General features: G+C 34.9%; 2 protein-coding genes across 2 annotated transcripts; one reads left to right on the top strand and one right to left on the bottom strand.

Annotated features, from left to right (window-relative positions):
• The first annotated feature begins 662 nt into the window (after positions 1–662).
• Positions 663–3529, top strand: LOC143577948 (transcription factor MYB83-like). Its single transcript, XM_077061657.1, has 2 exons — positions 663–1345; positions 2733–3529. The coding sequence occupies exons 1-2, from the start codon at positions 975–977 to the stop codon at positions 3436–3438; spliced, it is 1077 nt and encodes a 358-aa protein (XP_076917772.1). The 5' UTR covers positions 663–974; the 3' UTR covers positions 3439–3529.
• Positions 3530–9428: 5899 nt separating this feature from the next.
• LOC143577945 (uncharacterized) lies at positions 9429–11415 on the bottom strand. Its single transcript, XM_077061653.1, has 5 exons — positions 11269–11415; positions 10975–11183; positions 10571–10853; positions 9992–10498; positions 9429–9926 (listed from the first exon to the last, which is right to left on the bottom strand). The coding sequence occupies exons 1-5, from the start codon at positions 11413–11415 to the stop codon at positions 9429–9431; spliced, it is 1644 nt and encodes a 547-aa protein (XP_076917768.1).
• Between the last annotated feature and the right edge of the window lie 7117 nt (positions 11416–18532).

The following is an 18532-nucleotide window of genomic DNA, read 5'->3' as shown; positions in this document are numbered from 1 at the left end:
TCTCTAGTTCATCTTTCACCAAAAAATTCATACTTATGAAAGTTTCTTGTCTCAAATTCAAAGTTTTACCTGATTAAATTATTGAGGAACCGCCAAATAACTTCTAATATGAATGTTTCCATACGACTCTCTGAAAATTCAAGTATAATTCCCAAAATCCCCAACATTTTATTCATTAAGTGGAGATTTATAATGTATATCAGAAAATTGAAACCAGATTGATCAGTATGGTCTTTATTGAGAAATGAAGTCCACATGTGATGGATAAAATAAGAATATGTTCATGTCAAATCGTAATAAATTAATGATGAAATAAACGAACGACAAAGAGTGGTTTGAGGAAACAGTAGTTAAAGATAGATTGGTTGTTATTATATGTAGTGTGGTTAGCATCACTCATCTTTAATGATACATATATATGATTTTAAAGGGATAAAACATTAGCTGCCGACAGTTATTTTGCTTAGGAAGTGGTTTACCTCAAAACATAGACATGCTTTAATGCGTTACTGTCTTTTTTTCACGTAACCTTTAACTACTCCCATAAACACATTAACCGTAAGTTTTCACAAACATCATCGTATGCACAAAGAGCTAGTACTTCTGTACTATCTCTCATATTTACACGTGTATATACATAGGGTGGGGGGGGGGGTGGCTTCTCGAAGTGGCAATGGTGATGATGATAGTGATGCTTGTGGGCCCTTGTTAATTTGATAGATAGAGTAGAAAACGGATTGGAGGGGGACCTTTGTAGGGTCATAGAAAGATGAATATTATGTGAAGTGGAAGCAAAATGGTTTGTTTGTAAATTGTATGAATTAATTCTCATACACATATGATGATTACCTTGTGAGTGAAGAAAAATGCATCGAAAAAGACAAGCTTGAGTTAAAAACAAGACGACCATCCATCTCTTTCTCTTTCTCTCTCTATCTCTAGAATTGCTTATATGTACTTTGTGATTTCAATCAATGACCAACTTCATTCTCTTGTTACTTAGAGCATTAAAAAACTTAATTGTCTTTCCAATGAGAAAGCCAGAACTAATAGGGGGAGACAAGGTGGGCAATAATAATAATAATAATAATAATAATAATAATGTTGTTACAAAGCTTAGAAAGGGGCTGTGGTCACCTGAAGAAGATGAGAAGCTAATGAATTACATGTTAAGGAATGGTCAAGGTTGTTGGACTGATATTGCTAGGAATGCCGGTCTGCTACGGTGCGGGAAGAGTTGTCGTCTTCGTTGGATAAATTACTTGAGACCTGATCTCAAGCGCGGCGCGTTTTCCCCTCAAGAAGAACAACTTATCATTCATCTGCATTCTATTCTTGGCAACAGGTGTGTCTCTCACCCTCTCTTTGTTTTTATGGCAAGTAACAAATAATGTTTAGAAGTAGGCGCATGTAGGTGTTTACACCAATTCACACAAAGGTGAAAGGTACATTAATTGATGCCTCATTTTACTGTCAAAAACATTCGTTGAAATGCCAAAGTTGGCTGTAAATTTATGTGTTACACACATGACAAGTTGTACAACCAATACCTTCCTAGCTAGTAACAACATTTTCATATATATATATATGATAACCTGGATTGATTTCTCTTGGTTTCAAATATCAAGAAGGTTTTATGATTCCCATTTGCTTCAGAGTTTATTTCAAATTTGGTGGATAGATATGTATACTTATATTCTTGAATAATTCTTAGATGAACTGTTTGATGTTCATATAAGATAACATAATATATTTGATGGATGTTTAAAATAATTCTGAATGTGATTAAATCTAAATATATTAGTTTAACACATGCAATGGCCATGTGGTCTAACGGCATGTTAAGTTTGAGATCTTTGTGGTCTCAGGTTCGTAACCAAATTCAAATGATTTTTTTCAAAGTGATGAATTTCCTCTTCAGCGGTATATTTGGGTGAGTTAGACCATCTGGCTTCTGTTAATAAAAAAAATAACACATGCAAACACAGTATCATTTGTCGTTCATTAGTCAAAGTACAAAAAGTATCTAGTATCTAGAATAAGAGTCGCGGACATGGGTGTTACGTTGGTCAAGTTGCTACCTTAAAGTTTGATCATGTTTTGCTGTCTGTTCTAATTTTTCTGTTTAGTTAGGCATTGGTCTTTGTATCTTCAAAATGCATGGTTTTTTTTCGTAATATTTATATAACCGGTGTTCCATATTCATTTTCTAAAACAAAAAATCTTTTGCTTAAATTACACATCATCTCAATAACTACTATATACAAGTATACAACTTAAAACTTATAATGAACTAATATAGAAATTCATGTATTTTTAACAAACAAAATGCATGTTAAATGACTTGATAATGAGTTTTAATAGCGACAAGAAAAAGTCATTTTCATTTACTTTCACAAACTTTATTGAAAGTTATACAACTCTACGACCATGTTTTGCTTAAGAAAATATAAATCCCTAAAAACTTTTTATTTCATTTTATATAAATTAAGCTCAGGAATGGAAGGTCGAAACTACTATATACTTTTTATATTGGTTTTAACTTATCTAACACTAGAATTAAAAGGGTCCCATATAAGAAATGATAGATATTACTATGTTACATAGTTTTATGAATCAAAGCTGTTAATGACCAAGTTGTCAAACCGAGCCCTAGAAATTATATGTCATTAGGCACAATTCCTTTCAATGTGTTGTTGACGGCATGTTACTTATTATGTACAAAAATTCAGGTGGTCTCAAATAGCATCTCGTCTTCCCGGAAGAACAGATAATGAGATAAAGAACTTTTGGAACTCAACAATCAAGAAAAGACAAAAAGTTAGCAACGTCTCTAAAAGCTCACCAAACAATAACACTGACGAGACGTCCCCCGACCCAAGTAGAGACATCATGGGTGCTGCTATGTTCATAACCATGCACGATCACGACCATACGGCGATGTGCATGGAATCATCATTAACATCAACCACGACAACATCATCATCATCCATGCATAATAATTCTATGCCTATGAAAGGCCATGACCACTTTGGTCTATTGCCACCACTTCTTCAAAATAACACCAACCATGAAGCAAATGGTACATCAAGCTTGTTTAATGTTTCCCCATGCATAGGAGATGTTAGCATGGGAGGATATGATGATTGTTGTATTCTTGAAGTACCATACATGATAGGAATGGAAAATGACAATATTAACCTTGGGTGTGGGGTCATGGATGGAGATGTTAATGCTAATCCTACTAATTACATGGTTGATAAGAGATCAACTAATTTTAACCACCACTTTAATAATAGGGATATTGATGGTAAGGTTAAAGTGGAGGTGGTAGTTGGTTTTGAAAATCATTGGGCAGGAGAAAGCTTGAAAATGGGAGAATGGGATTTGGAGGGCTTGTTTGCAAGTATCCCCTCGTTACCTTATCTTGATTTTTGAACACACAGGCATCCTTAATTTTTAGGAAAATAAGAACTTGGAGATAGAGACATTATACCTTCTTTTATACTATTTTTTATTGAAAGATGAACATCAAAATTTGGGGCATATAGGGTCGGATATATACGTGATTCGGAACAGGTCGATCGATTTTGACGAGCTAAACTAAGTTCCTGGATCAAGTGGCATGTTACGGATATAAATGGAAATGTGAATAGTGAAATGTAATTAAAAAAATAAAGAGAAGATGTGAAAAGTGTAGTATTGTGTACAACAGAAATAAAGTGAGACATGAAAATGAAATTGTGTAACGGTGCATTTGGTCTTTCTATGTACATGTTTATCATTTACATAGATGCAAATATTTTTTTAGAGTTAATTACTCTTATAGTCGATCTCTATGTGTTTGCTTATTTAACACTTTCAATCTAAAATGAAATATTTTTGCATATGATCGATGCCATTATGTTTAAATTTTATAAGTATTTCAGACTCTAGTCTTAACTTCTTTCATTTTTTCAGCAAATCTGATTATGTGTGTCTCACATGTAAGACATTTAAAAAGAAATTGAAAGAACAACTAATAAAGTGAATAAAAAAAAGAAAGGTAAATTGAAAATAAATAATCATAACTTTTATGTATTGGTCGATAATAATTCTAACTTTAAAAATCACTATCAACATTCCAACTTTTAACTATTTTTGTCTCAGTGTACTTCTGTTAAATAATAGATAAAGTTGTTAAGTTTTTTTCCGAGTTTCAGACCGATGTTTTAGGGATTTTGATCGAAAAAACGATACGAGTCGACCGATGTATAACTTCTCTCGCAACGGTACACAAAAGTTGGGATTATTATCCGTGCAACCCACATGTAAATCACTAGTAAAGATTAAAGAAGATATTCTGTGCAGCAATAGCTTTCATTTGGTCAAGTGGCAGAACACCACCGAGCCACGTCAATTTTTATATTATTGTTTTGTTTTTTTTTAATTTCGGTATCGTAATTAAAATAACTGAAACCGACTGAATTTGTGTCGACTCATCGCCACAACGCTTGGATTTTACCAACACCTGGGTTTTATCGAGCAAATAAATATTGTTTTAAATATTTTAATTTTTTTATAATCCGCTATACATTGTTTTAGTTTTAAATATCGAGCAAATCTGTCGAGTGCTGCTATTTTTTGAGTTTTTATTTTAAATATGACGAATTTATTTTTAGGTTTATTTTTGGTACTGTAATGAACATAGCCAATACCGACCTGATTCGTGTTGGCACGCTCTTGCAACGCGCACAGGAAGATCAGTGTTGTTACAATTATGAACTTTCTAATATATTAATTTTTCTATTATTATTATAAGTTATACGAGCGCTGTTACTATTTTCTTCGTTGACAGATTAATTTTTTTAATTTAGTGTCGGTATCTTAATGAATTTAACTTATACCACCCGATTTCATATTAATGCACCTCAACAACACGACGGGTACATAAACAGACCCAACTGAATAAAACACAAGTTTGTTGCACGGGGTAAAACACTTGTTCAATTTAAGATCAAACGTTTCCAATATCTTCATTTTTTTTCCAGTGTTACCTACTTCTATTTATATTTCCCTTTTCATGTTTTGGATTGGTTTGATCTTCATGGGCTTTCCACCTCATCGGTGGGCTAAATCGCTAATCAAGTTTCACCCGTGTAAGTGTGTAACCAACCATTTGGGGTTTTAAATCTTATTAATGAATCATACCATTCAATTTTGACATTAACACCTTTATGTGAAGTTTTTACTTTTCATGCATATGAATGTAGTTTTAGATACTTTAAGAAAATAGGAGCTTTACTTAACAAATTATGGAATCTATCACATGAAACTTACAAAAGTTACTAAAAAAAATCTACAACTAAGTTAATCTGAAAATTGAAAAATGTATCACATTAATTTGAAACAGTTTTGTAATTAAAAAGGTATAAATGTGTTGGTGATCGATATTTAGATTTAATTGACAGCATGTTACTTAAGTTTTAAACTAAGAGGATGGACCATTATTAATTTAAAATTTAAAATTGTTATGTTAGCGATTCAAATCATTCCAACTTTTAAAATACCTTTTTATAATATATATTATTTACGGATGATAACTTATCTATTAACAAGTTGATCTCCGTTCAAAAACAATAAAAAAACTATCGACTAGTTGGTAACTTTATAACTTTTTGATACATATTTTTTTGTTCAAATTTATACAAATAAAAAAAACACAACAAACCTACAGCTAGACGCCGAAAAGGCCCAACTATATTTAAACATCATTTTTTTTAACCGTAAAATTCCACATTTATCTTGATTTGAACTCAAAACATCGTAATCGTAAAAATGGACTTCATACCACTAATAGGTTAGTGTCATGAGAACAACACTTATTGGGATCACAAAGAAATCGGTATTGTCAAAAAGTGTGTTTGTACTTTTGTAGCAATCCATGGCCTAACAATTACAATGGGCTGTGTAGCAACTTGGAGAAGCCCGTGAACCAAGAGAGAAGCCCACACATGAAATAAAATAATAATAAACAATTAACAAACCATTATAACAAAGCTTGAAATTAAAACGAAAGATATTTATGTTTTGTTACACAACCCCTCAACTTAATAAGTTAATATGAAAACCAAGTCAAATAAATTAATACATCTGAACTGCTATTTGTATTCTTTTGTGATGGTTTACCTAGAGTTCTTTTGTAAAATTCTGTCAATTGGTATTTTGACTCGGTTATTTTGTTTTTTACTTTGATAAAGTCAGAGGTGATTTTTTTCTAAGAAAATAGGTCAATTTGAAAATGTTTAGTCGTATTATGAAAGACAAATTTACAATGGTATATACGTTCTCAACATTTTTACGTTTAACTTGTTAACATTTTCACTAGGTTAATAGGATCTAGAAGTAGAGACCAATATTAACAATGAAACGTGACATGCGTAGCATATAATGCTTGCTTACAATACATATTTTTCCATGATAAAGAGACGTTTTAGGATATAAAAATGAAAATAAGCAATAAGCAATTTAGGAGTTCAGAACTGATGTGATCAGTGACGGATCTAGGAATTTTTTAAAACGGGTTCACTATTTGGGTTGGTATGACGGTTCGGGTTGGTACTTGGTTTGACGATTTCGGGTCATTTCGACGGTTCATGTCAGTTAATTAAGGTTTATCATATAATAAAAATACGATTCAATAACAAAAAACAAACATCGTCATTAGAAATTAAAAATAAATAATATCTCTTTATATTCATAATGCCTGCAAATCAAATTTAAAAGTATATGTAGATTTAGAGATTAAAATGAATCGTTAGTTTGATACTTAGTTAGTAGATGTTTAACAAGTATTTTTTTACAAATAATCTGTAATAAGTATATACATATTTTATACTCTGTTTAACAATTATTTTATTACAAATAATCTGTAATATGTATATTACATAACCTGCACATTGGTTCTATCCCACTATCGCAAAATAACTTAGATAAAAAAACAAACGTGCTTTCAAATGAATTAACTAGTTTAAAGAAATAAAAATAAAATAAAAAGATGAATAATGAGAAAACGGGCATACACCGTGAATCAAACTTAGATTCTCACATTAAGAAGAAGGGATGTTTACCACTAGCACAAGAATCCACTTTGTTTATTGATTCACTCACAATATATATATGGGTTCACTCTCATGTTTTATTTATACGTTCTATATAAAATCCGATTCTCAGTGGGTTCCCGTGAACCCGGTCTCGTATGCATAGATCCGCCCTTGGATGTGATTTTCTATGTTCTCATACAAGCATGATTTACTCATACCCTTTAATTTACATCATGAGACGCACAACCTAACGTATAACAACCGGCGCTAATGATTGTCCCTAAAATCATAAATCAAAAATACATTTTTTATGGGCACGCATTTTGTATGAAACTTTATTGATGTATTTTTTTATTAGCAAATTATCAATTATAATGATTTAGATAGATCTATGTGTTTCTGTGTAGAATTCAGTTTTTTCTTTCTTTCTTTTTAAATTATATTTAAAATAAAACTTAGACTATTTTGTTAAGACATGCACTAACGGTATTGTAGTATAATGGTATTCAGGAGTTCATAGAGTGGTGTAGGGCCGTCCAAACTGCTCGCCGCTCGTTCGTCGTTCGCTTGAAAATTGCTTGAAAAATGCTCGTTCGATTTCGGCTTGGTTTGAAAGTGAGTCGTTCGGCTCGGTTCGGTTTAAAAACAATCCAAACACGAGCAAAGCTTCGCTCGGTTTAGTTCGGTTCGTTTTGCTTGAATTATTTTTTATTTATTAGTTTTATATATAAACTTTATGTGTATATATAAGAGAAATCTGCATTATGTCTCCGTTTACCCCTGAAAAAGATTTTGCGAAGTATGGGCCCCTGTGTTTCTCCGGCGGGTTCCTCTGACTCCTACCATCAGTTGACCCGTCGTTTACCCGTTAAAAAAAAGGAAATTACTTTATTACCCCTGATTCGTTTATAACTAGTCGATCTACCCTCTTTCCCTTTATGTTACCATCTCCGGAGATTCTCTCAACCTGTAATTGAACGGAATTATCCGGCGACCCGATTGACGGATGTCTCAATCCAAGTCAAGTCAATTCTCCTCGGTTCACCTTCCAAGCCTTGCCGTGCAGATGAGCTTTGTGTGAGATGTTCATGTGGTGCCGCGACATGTTACCGGATATCCAGGAACGATGCAAACGTGGGGCGTCGATTCTTGTGCTGTGTAAGTTTTAATTACTCACGAATTAAGGTTCTAGTCTGTTAATCGATGATGATTTGGTCTGTCGTGTTTCTTAGGTCAATTTTAGGGGTAATATGTGAATTGTGAATCGAATTAGGGTTGTTTGTTTGTTGATATATTTAGTCCGTTACAGAAGGGGAGTTGTGGATGGCTAAAATGGGCTGATGATCCCACATGCCCTAGTTGTGAAAAGGTAATTCAAGCAATGGTGAAGATGATGAACAAGAAAGATGATTTTGCAAGAATGAAAACCAAAGAAGTAACAAGCTTGAAGATGTTGCTAGCAATTAGTTGGTTTTTGTTCTTTGTTTATGTTTGGGTTTATTGATTAGTTGTTGACATTGTATTTTTAGTATTGGATAATGTAATCTTTGTTGTTGTTATTGTAGTTTATGTTAAATGTTTAGAGTTTCTTGTTTCATATATTTACTTTAAATTTGTGTTCCACATTATCAGTCATGTTGCAGCCATGATGAAACTGAGAATGTTGAGTTAGGGAAGGATGATGAGAATGTTGAGTTAGGGAAGGATGATCATATTGTTGAGTTAGGGAAGGATGATCAGAATGTTCAGTTTGACCAAGACAAAAGTCAAATGGAAGACAAGGAATATCAATTGGGTGAAGATGAGTTGATGGCTTATTTAGTGCAAGAAGATGACTTATTTAGAACAAGTGAAGAACATGAAATGGATCCTAGTGATGATTATGACCCTGAGGTTGTGAAAGCAGCTTTCAAGTACACCAGTGAGCCGGAAGAAGATTACTATCATGATCCATATGAAGACGATCCAGTGTGGGACTCTGACCGGTCAAATGATGATTGTCATTGGAAGTAACATTGTAGTTGGCTTCTAGTATTGTTTGCATTTGAATTGTACTTTAATTTGACATGATTAAATCTATTGTAATGTTTGCATTATTTGCCTACATGCTACTAGTTTTAAAAGCATTAACCAAAATACTGTCAAAATAACATACAAACCATCATGTCCCAAATCAAACATAGCATACAAACTATCATGTCCCAAATCAAACACACATGCTACAAGTCTTAAATTGTTTCAAACACAAATCATGACATGGTACCAGAAATTTCAAAACAAAAGTCTTAAATAGTCTCAAACACACACCATCAATCTAACTCAAACACAACTTTATGGTTGACATCATTATTGTTGAATTGGTGCCCTGCAAGTTCTGAAGTTGTGTCCGTAACCTCCACATCTTTCACAACTTTTTTCATGCCCCAACCTGGTAAGTCTTCCTCCTGCAGAAAACACTTCCTGAACCTCTTCAATATTCCTCTTCCTCTTCTTGCTAGCTGCCAATTTCTTCTTCTCACCTAGTGCCTTCTTCCTGCTCTTCTTCGGTCTGCCAATCTGGGTATGATGTTTTGGAGGAGTTATTATTGTTGGGAAATTTGATGGTGTCCACATATCAGGGCCTGGTATGGGCCTGATTTGGTGATTATACACCTTCTTCCAAGTGTCTAACCAGTAAGCTTCATCAACCCACTTCTCCAATGGACCGACATACATGTTGTTTTCTATCATGTTATATAGGGCTTCCACAGCATGTTTGCATGGCATACCTGTCAAGTCCCATCTCCTGCACGTGCAAGTTCTATCCCCCACATTCACCACACATTGGCTTCTTAGACTTTTAACCTATGAACATATTTGCATATAACAAAAGATTGATTGTAATATCATAGTCATGCAAATTTTCATACCTGGTAAGTTACATCATCAACCATCATAACCGTCAATTTGCTTGCTTCTGTTTGGATTTCATCCCATGCTTTTGTTGCTTGCGGTGTTAATGGGCCCCTTGCAGTGGCTTGCATCTTCTTCACAGTCACAATCCTCATGGTCATATACTCTATAATATACTCCAAGCATGTAATGATCGGCTTGTCTCTTGCTCCAACAAGTTGCTTGTTGAAAGATTCACAAAGGTTGTTCAGCAACATATCACTTTTTGCCCTTCCTGAAAAATGTGATCTTGACCATCTTGCTGTCGGGATCTCACTAAGCCAGAGAAACATATCAAGATTTGTTTTCTTAATCTCCTCCATTGCCATGTTGAAATAGGGGACAGAAGTGGCCGATGCTGCCCTATAAAACAAGCCTTTATACAAATCTCCCCTCCAGGTTTGCCTCAAGTTCTCATGGATGTGTCTACAACAAAACCGATGCTCTGCCCTAGGGAAAACACTCTCAACTGCTTGAATAAGTCCCTACAACAGTCAAATCACCATAATTAGTGTACATGAGTTAGCCTATTACAAATATATCCTACGTGTACATACCTTTTGTCGGTCACTTATGAAAGTAAAATTGGCATCATGAGGCATGTCAAGATCATCTCCAAGGAGATCTAAGAACCATTTCCATGAGTCTGTGCATTCGGCTTCCACTATTGCAAAGGCAACAGGATACAAGCAATTGTTACCGTCCGTCCCGACAGCAGTCAAAATCTGTCCGGGGTATTTCCCTTTTATAAAACAACCATCCAACCCAAGAAGCACTCTACCAAGCAATTTAAATCCTTTAACCAAAGCAGCATAACACACATATATCCTTCTAAATTGCCTTGTTTTAAGGTTAGGGTTAGCACATGGTTCAACATCTAATTTAATGGTACTACCTGGGTTTGCTTTAAGAAACCCATCAATATAGGATCTGAGGTGGGTGTATTGTTTGGTGTGGTCACCATCCTTCCTTTGCAAGTATTGTCTTTGCTCTTCTCATCTTGGATTCAGAAAGTTGTACTTGATGCATCTGCTGGAATTTGGCCTTCAATTCTTTGGCAGATAAGTTGGGGGTGGTTTGTAGCTCAACCTCAATCTCTTTGGCAATAGTAGACATTGTGTACAAACCAATTGTTCTACTTCTTAGACAGTCGTGTTTTCTGGGAATGGCCTTCACACACCAATTATCCTCAACAGTTTGTCTTGAGATGTGCAGCGTCCAAGGGCAAGTGGGTTTCATTTCCCATTTTTTTTACCTTCAACTTTTCCTGACTTGACACATTTGACCCCTCACCAACAACCAAATTAGGATTGGTCCCCAAACAAATCACCCTAAACATTAAAGGATCATTCTTCTTGATATACACATCTCTTCTAGCATTAATAACATAGCTCTTAACCATTTCATTCAATGCTTCCTTTAATGGTATTAACTGACCAACATAAAATGGACACTCATCATCATTATTCCTTTCCTTACCCTTGAACTTTCTTAGCATACTATTCAAGACACTCAAGCGCTCATCATCAGAGCTCTCATAGGTATCCATGCAAGGATTTTGTGACAATCGTCAATTTCAGGTTAACTCAATTAACTCAACTCCGTCAATTCAAACTTAAGATCATTGAATCTATAACGCACACTTCATTACATTTAAACTAGGGTTTAAATGACGCTTAACACTTACTACAGGTGTAGTCTTTCGGGAATTGCACCGAAACGCAAACGAGTTGACGCAAACGATTGATGAATAAACGAAAAACGTGAAAACAGTAATTATGTGATAATTATGTGTTAGACTTATGTGTTATGTGATAACATGGTTATAAACGTTAACTCAAGATGTAAACAAGTTAGTTAAGCTAGATAAGTAATACTTAGAAGTGGAGGGGCTAAAGTGTAACATAGTATTCTATAAATACTATGTTATAATAAACCCTAACTCTTATTTTTCTTTCTCCCATAACCGATCAGCCACCCCCTCCATCCCTCTTGGCTGCCGTCACCTTCACACACACATAACACCAAGAAATCAAGCCTTTGATTGAAGAACTAGGTGCTAGGAAGGTATAATTGATTATCCTATACATCCTTGTTACTTGATTTTGATGTTTGTTGGGTTAATAACAAACCCTAAGCTGCCGATTTCTTGTATGGTGTGTGTTAACATGATTGTTGTTGAATTAATGATGATTGATAACTAGTATTGATGTTGTTACATGTTGATTGTTGTGTCTATGATTTGAGTTCAAACAAAAACCCTAATCATGTATGTAATGGGTAATTGATGTGCATGGATGGTGTTTATGGAGTCTAGAGTGTTATATGAATGCATGATAGTTCATAGATTGTTATTATGTTGAGTTTGGATGCAAACAGTTTCTGGACAGAATGTGTATATGATGTTTAAGTGACTGTAACGAAGTGTAAACGTAAAAATTGGTTGAGATTATTGGTACTACAGTAAACTAGGTTGAGTCTAGTTTCTATAAAGTATAAATTTGTAATTTTTGGACAAGTAGAAGTTAACTTTTATGATTTTACAAAAACGTTGTGCAAAGCTGAGGTGTTAGACCTGCTGTTAGGTTGTTTTGTAAATGTTATATCTCATGACCTACGAGACCAATTGGGTTGGTTCCACTTCTGGAAGTTGACTTATTGAGTTAGAAACCTAACCCAAGTGGTCTTGCATTTATTGGATTTTTCGTTTAACGGGAATTGCAAATAACATTCTGTTGCGTATGAATTTGACTGTTATGAGTTTGCTGTAATGATTTGATGATTGTGAGAAAACTATGTGGAATAAAAATATAATTAAATATGTTCTGGAAACCTAAGACATATGTGCTTCTGTGATGATTTTTGGTAAATTAATTGAGATGTTATGATCAGTGAAATAGTACAATCTTTCTAGTAGGATTTCTGTCTCGGTGAAACTAGCTGCTGAGTTGTGTAAAAATGCATGAAACATGATACTTGCTATATAATTGTTTTGTTTTGACCAAAATACCCTTGCGGGGAATAATTGCTAATTGATTGCCATGATTTGACCAAATTGCCCTCATGGGGAATAATGGCTAGTTAATTGTTATTTGTTGACCAAAATGCCCTTACGGGGAATAATTGATAGTGATGTACTTTATGAATACATGACACGTATATGATTGCTTACACATGTAATGTGTCACAAAAACACTTGTTAAAGTCACACACGATTCACAAACGAAACACGAAACATGTTATGTGCATAGGTATTATGTGCCGGGTCTAGAGACTCGATAATATTCCGACACTTAGAAAAATCTCTTTATTGTTTTAGAACGCTAGAGAGAGTTTTTCGGTGACGCGCATCTTGGTGATTTAATTTGGGAAATTCTTCGCAAACAGTGAGTTTCACTTACCCCTTTTAAACTGTTTTAAACGCTTTTCTTTTGGGGGAGATAACATACTCCACAACGCATTTTTAAGATTTTGTTAGTAAATTATATATCACTTGTAAAGGCTAAGTGGCAAACGAAACAATTGAAGTCCTACACATCGAATCGGTTAATATTTTGAATAGCGAGTCACTGTTGAGTAGTACTACTGGGTTTGACAAACCCCACCCAACGCTAAACTCGACTGGAGGTCGAGCGGGTGTAATTTTGGCTAACACGTACCATGGTCTGGAGGACCTGGTGACAAGGCACTTAATAAACTAGTCAGCTTCGGTGTCGAACACTTAGTAATACTTGTTGTATAGACTAGCTACCTATCGATATATAATTGACATAACACTATCTGTAACGCAAAACGCTGTAACGTTGTAACGCAAAACGCTGAACGCAAACGCTAAACGATTTATTTTTATATAACTTGTGAACTCACCAACCTTGTGTTGACACTTTTAGTATGTTATTCTCAGGTAGCCGAGGCGGACGCGCGGTTTAGGAACATGCATTGCTTGAAAAACTTTTAACTATGCAAACTTACTGTTAACTGTTATCATTGGTTTTAAATCGTCCTGCGTGACGTAACATTGTTTCTATGGTTTTACGCTTCCGCACTTATTTTCATTTAAACGTTTTTATGGTTTGATTATAACTGATGATTCCGATCCTGTTCCGTTAGTGGATTTTGAGGGTGTGACAGATTTAAGCCATCATCATCACTAATGTGAACAGCTGCTGCTTCTACCACATCAAAATCTACAATAGTGATGACCGTCGTTCGAGTCATGCAAAAACCTAAATAACCTAAGTAGATAGGGTAAATAAGGTATCGTATCCACCAGGAGTATGTGGTCAATGTAATCGTGTAACAGATTTATAAGATTATGAAGTAGCAGATTTTAGTGCTGATCACACAAGCAATTAGTTTTAGTTTAGAATTAAGCAACGAACAAGTGAACAAGTTTCAATCAATTAATAAAAGCAAATCACACCCGGGACTTCAAGTAAGTAACTTACAGTAATCTCATGCAACCTAACAGATTAATCATTAACGGTTAACTACAGACTGATCAATTAGACAAAACCTTAGACATCAATAATCGCTTTACACACGGCACTGGTTATCAAACAGTCCCTGCCAGTGTGACTCAGTTAAGGGAAATCATATGTTTTATCGTATTCAACCTAATCAAGCAGTCCTATGATCAATTATTATAGCAACTGGTAACTATTCGTTCAGATCAACGTAAACCTAAACCGATACACAGAAATACTAAACATCAATAATCATAGATTAACCATAAAAAGTTATACATAAACATTCTTAGTTACATGAGAAAACTGAAAATAATACAAACTTTACATCCCGGGTATGATTCGAAGAAGTTAGCCGAGCATCGACATCATGGAATCTTCAATTATGATGATATGGAACATGTATGTGATCTCGATATGAATCGGAATGGTGGAATCGCCCTCTTGTAGCTCTGGTAACTGCCAGCTAGAAGTCCCCTAATGAAACCTTAACTTTATCCTTATATAGGGTTTTAAAAATGCGAATCCCGTAGTTTATTTTGGTCAAGCATATGGTACTCTAGTTTTAGCAAATGGTACTCTGGCTTAGCAAATGGTACTCTAACTTTAGAGTATGATACTCTATTTCAGCATACCATACTTTAAAGACACCTGGTGTACGCTCCCTCTTATGCTCAGCATATTATACTCTGTTTTCAGAAAATGATATGCTAAACCAACTTTTACCCAGATTCATCAGTTTTGATCATACACTATCACACATCATCCCAGGTCTTCATCTCGTGCTCGTACATGTCCACATTAGGTACTTTAACGTCTATGACCTGAAATACAATAAACACTTATGAAGTATCGAAGTTTCCACAATAAACAGTTAAAACTAATAAACAAACGAACTTAATTATATACAAATTAACCGACCATCACATCCCCACACTTATCTTTTGCTTGCCCTCAAGCAAAACTCTAAAGCAAACATCAACCTCCATCATAGGTATGTAGATTATCGCCATTAATACCAGTAAGGTTTAAGGTCATACCCAGTTTCCCAGACTGACACTGTTTTTAGATTAACATCTCACAAATACGGTTAAGTGCTATAATAAAACAATAGAGCCGCCCAGAAAAGTGAACTTTGTTTCCGGTTAAGGCACACATGCTCATACCCCTCCTAATATAACATCTCTCCTCTCGGTTTAATATATGGACTAGCAAAATATGTGTCAGTATCACTCTGCTCTCAGTATCACTCATAAACAGGTTTCTATCCATAAAACTGCTTTGACACAAATGCAAATCAAGAGGTCTTAAAAGGGTTGTAACGGGGCCAAGTGTAAGGGTATGGAAGGGAAATATTTAAGTAGCTCAAACGATCCGACCCGGCTTATTACAAAACATCTAAATAAACGAAATGCTATACAAACTAACTGACTTATTATAAAACCTCTAAGTAAGCAAACTAACATACATACTGATTTCATATTTTTTTTATTTTTTTTCTTTTTTTTTTTACATAAACGAACTACTGAATACATAACTAAATATAAACAGACATCTATTTGGCTTTTTCCTCAAGTTTTTTTTTCAAGCATAATAACGTGATGCTTAATAATGGAACAAATACAAATACAAAAACAAATACAATTACAAATAAACCTAGTAAGCCGGATCGTCTCGTAACATAATGTCGGGGTTAAACAAATGAAAAATAAGTCCAAGAAAGGTTTTCTAAGGGACCCAAACCCCCGCTCCTCACATTAACCATCCTCATATGTATAATGTATGAAGCCCCAACCCCCCAAGACCCACACTCGCGCTCATCCAGACGAGGCTTAACCTAATTGCCTCTATCACTTTTGCATTTTGCCAACTACGATCCCGTAATCCATAAACATTAATGAAAGCACTCAAATGACATGTGTGTACTATATATTATATGTGTATTATATATATTTGGGTCAACTCACACACGTACCGGAGGAATATGGTTGACGATATAAACATGTGTACCTGTCCCCATGACTCGTTATCCCCGCCTAAACGACCCCATTTTCAACTTCTCTTTATGAAAACATTTGTGAGTAAGACTATTGAGAAGCTGAAAAAACAATCATGACTAGAAGCCTATGACTTGGCATTAGTGGCAATAATTAACAGTTAACAACTTTGGTTTCTGAACGCTCTTCGAGGTACTATCGGGCTAAAATTTTTCAAATTTTCCTCATCCCCACACTTGATGTTTACATTGTCCTCAATGTAAGAATACTTAACATTGTCCTCAAAGCTAAAATAGATAAAACAATTAATGAACACTTTAGGGACGGGGTTGAAATTGACTTTTTGACTACTAAGCAATTTTAAAATTCGGGGCTCAAATGTGGCGGTTCAACTAACAATTATACAATTACACTTTTAACGTTTAAAGTAATAAAAACAAAATAAATTATGAAACTGAAATCGCCTGATATTAACGGGACCGGAGAAGGACCAGTCGGCTCGCGAACTCTCATAAACACTCGCATACTCTCGTCTCGACCAAGTACCAAACTTGAGACGTGTAGAAGCAAGCTTCTCACAAATGTAAGACATAGGTCTTTTAAGAGTTATGAAAATGAATTTTTGTTAATTTTATTAAAACAAACTGAGCCAAATTAAGTCGTTTCATAATAAATTCTGTTAAATTAGTTAAAAATGTTAAAAGACCTAACTCACTTTTGTAGGAATCACGATTGCATTTAGCATATACAACAAGCCCTTTAAACCCCCCGATAGCCCGAGAGGACGAGTGGGGTCTTGTGAGGGTTTATAGTGAACTACACCCACAAAGTTCGGTTACAACATAATATACACGTACCTGGATTAACCACAACAAAATGAACATGAAAGCACTCTGGGTAGTTTAACTGTAACCTCGTTGTCGGAAAAAAAACTTTACTGAACGCATCAAAATCCCAACTTTTCTCGTGCGGTATCCCCACACTTAGCTTTTGCTATGATGGTACGCTTAAAATACAATTAGTAATATAAAAACTAAAACAGAATAGAAACTAAAAATATACAAAATGTACAATTACCACCCTTTTGAAATTTGTATGCCATTTAAGGTAGGCGTCTGGCCCGATCCCGTGCAACCTTCTCATTATAAGCACGCTTTTCTTCAATCATTTGTTGCCAGTCTTCCGATAAGCCAGGATCTGGCCCGAACATCCTCAATATCGACTCTAGATCATTTTTGTTGGGTGGATGTTTCACTTTCTTCTTCCTTGGTCGGCTACCTTTCTCTTCCACCTTCTCACTATGTTGTTTCTCAAATCCCTTTTTATCTATCCTGTCAATCACAAAACATTCATCTTTTGTGTGATCCTTGTCCAAGGATACACACTTGTCAACAAGAGGGTTAATAGCATTTTCAAACAATAATAACCGTTTATCACGGTCTCCACACTTAATTCCCAAAACCCCCTTAGCACAGTCAATTACCGCATGTGTTGTGGTAAGGAATGGCCTACCCAATATGACTTGTGGTTGTGTATTATTCACACGTTTAGCATAGTCAAGTACAAGAAAGTCAATTGGGTAGAAAAATTCCTCCACCTGAACCATTACATTAGTCACCATGCCCCGGGGAAGTGTATGAGTTTGGTCTGCAATACCACGGTGGTGTTTACCCTTTCTAATGGGCTAAATTCATACTGATCATATAAACTATCGGGCATGATACTAACACATGCTCGAAGATCTAGAAGTGCCCGATCAGTTTTAAATTTCCCAATATGAATTGATAAAAACGGCACTCCCGGGTCTTGAAGTTTACTTGAGGTGGTATTATTCTCCACCCCTTCATCCCTTGTGTTGGTCAATTTTTCATTAAAACATTTATCACAAGAACAATTTTCACAAAAAGATTTTTCATTTGCTTTTAATTTTGATCTATTTTGGAAAACCGTTTCATTTTGACCAACACCATCATTCTCATCACTAACATCTTCCACCACCCATTCAACAAACTGTGGTGGTGAATTAACTTCAACACTAGAAATTTCAAAATTAGGT

This window comes from Bidens hawaiensis, unplaced genomic scaffold (assembly GCF_021521415.1).
Source record: "Bidens hawaiensis isolate Kalapana, Puna unplaced genomic scaffold, B.hawaiensis_p1.1 tig00028978_1, whole genome shotgun sequence".
NCBI lineage: Eukaryota > Viridiplantae > Streptophyta > Magnoliopsida > Asterales > Asteraceae > Bidens > Bidens hawaiensis.
This window is presented reverse-complemented; position numbering and strand designations above follow the sequence as displayed.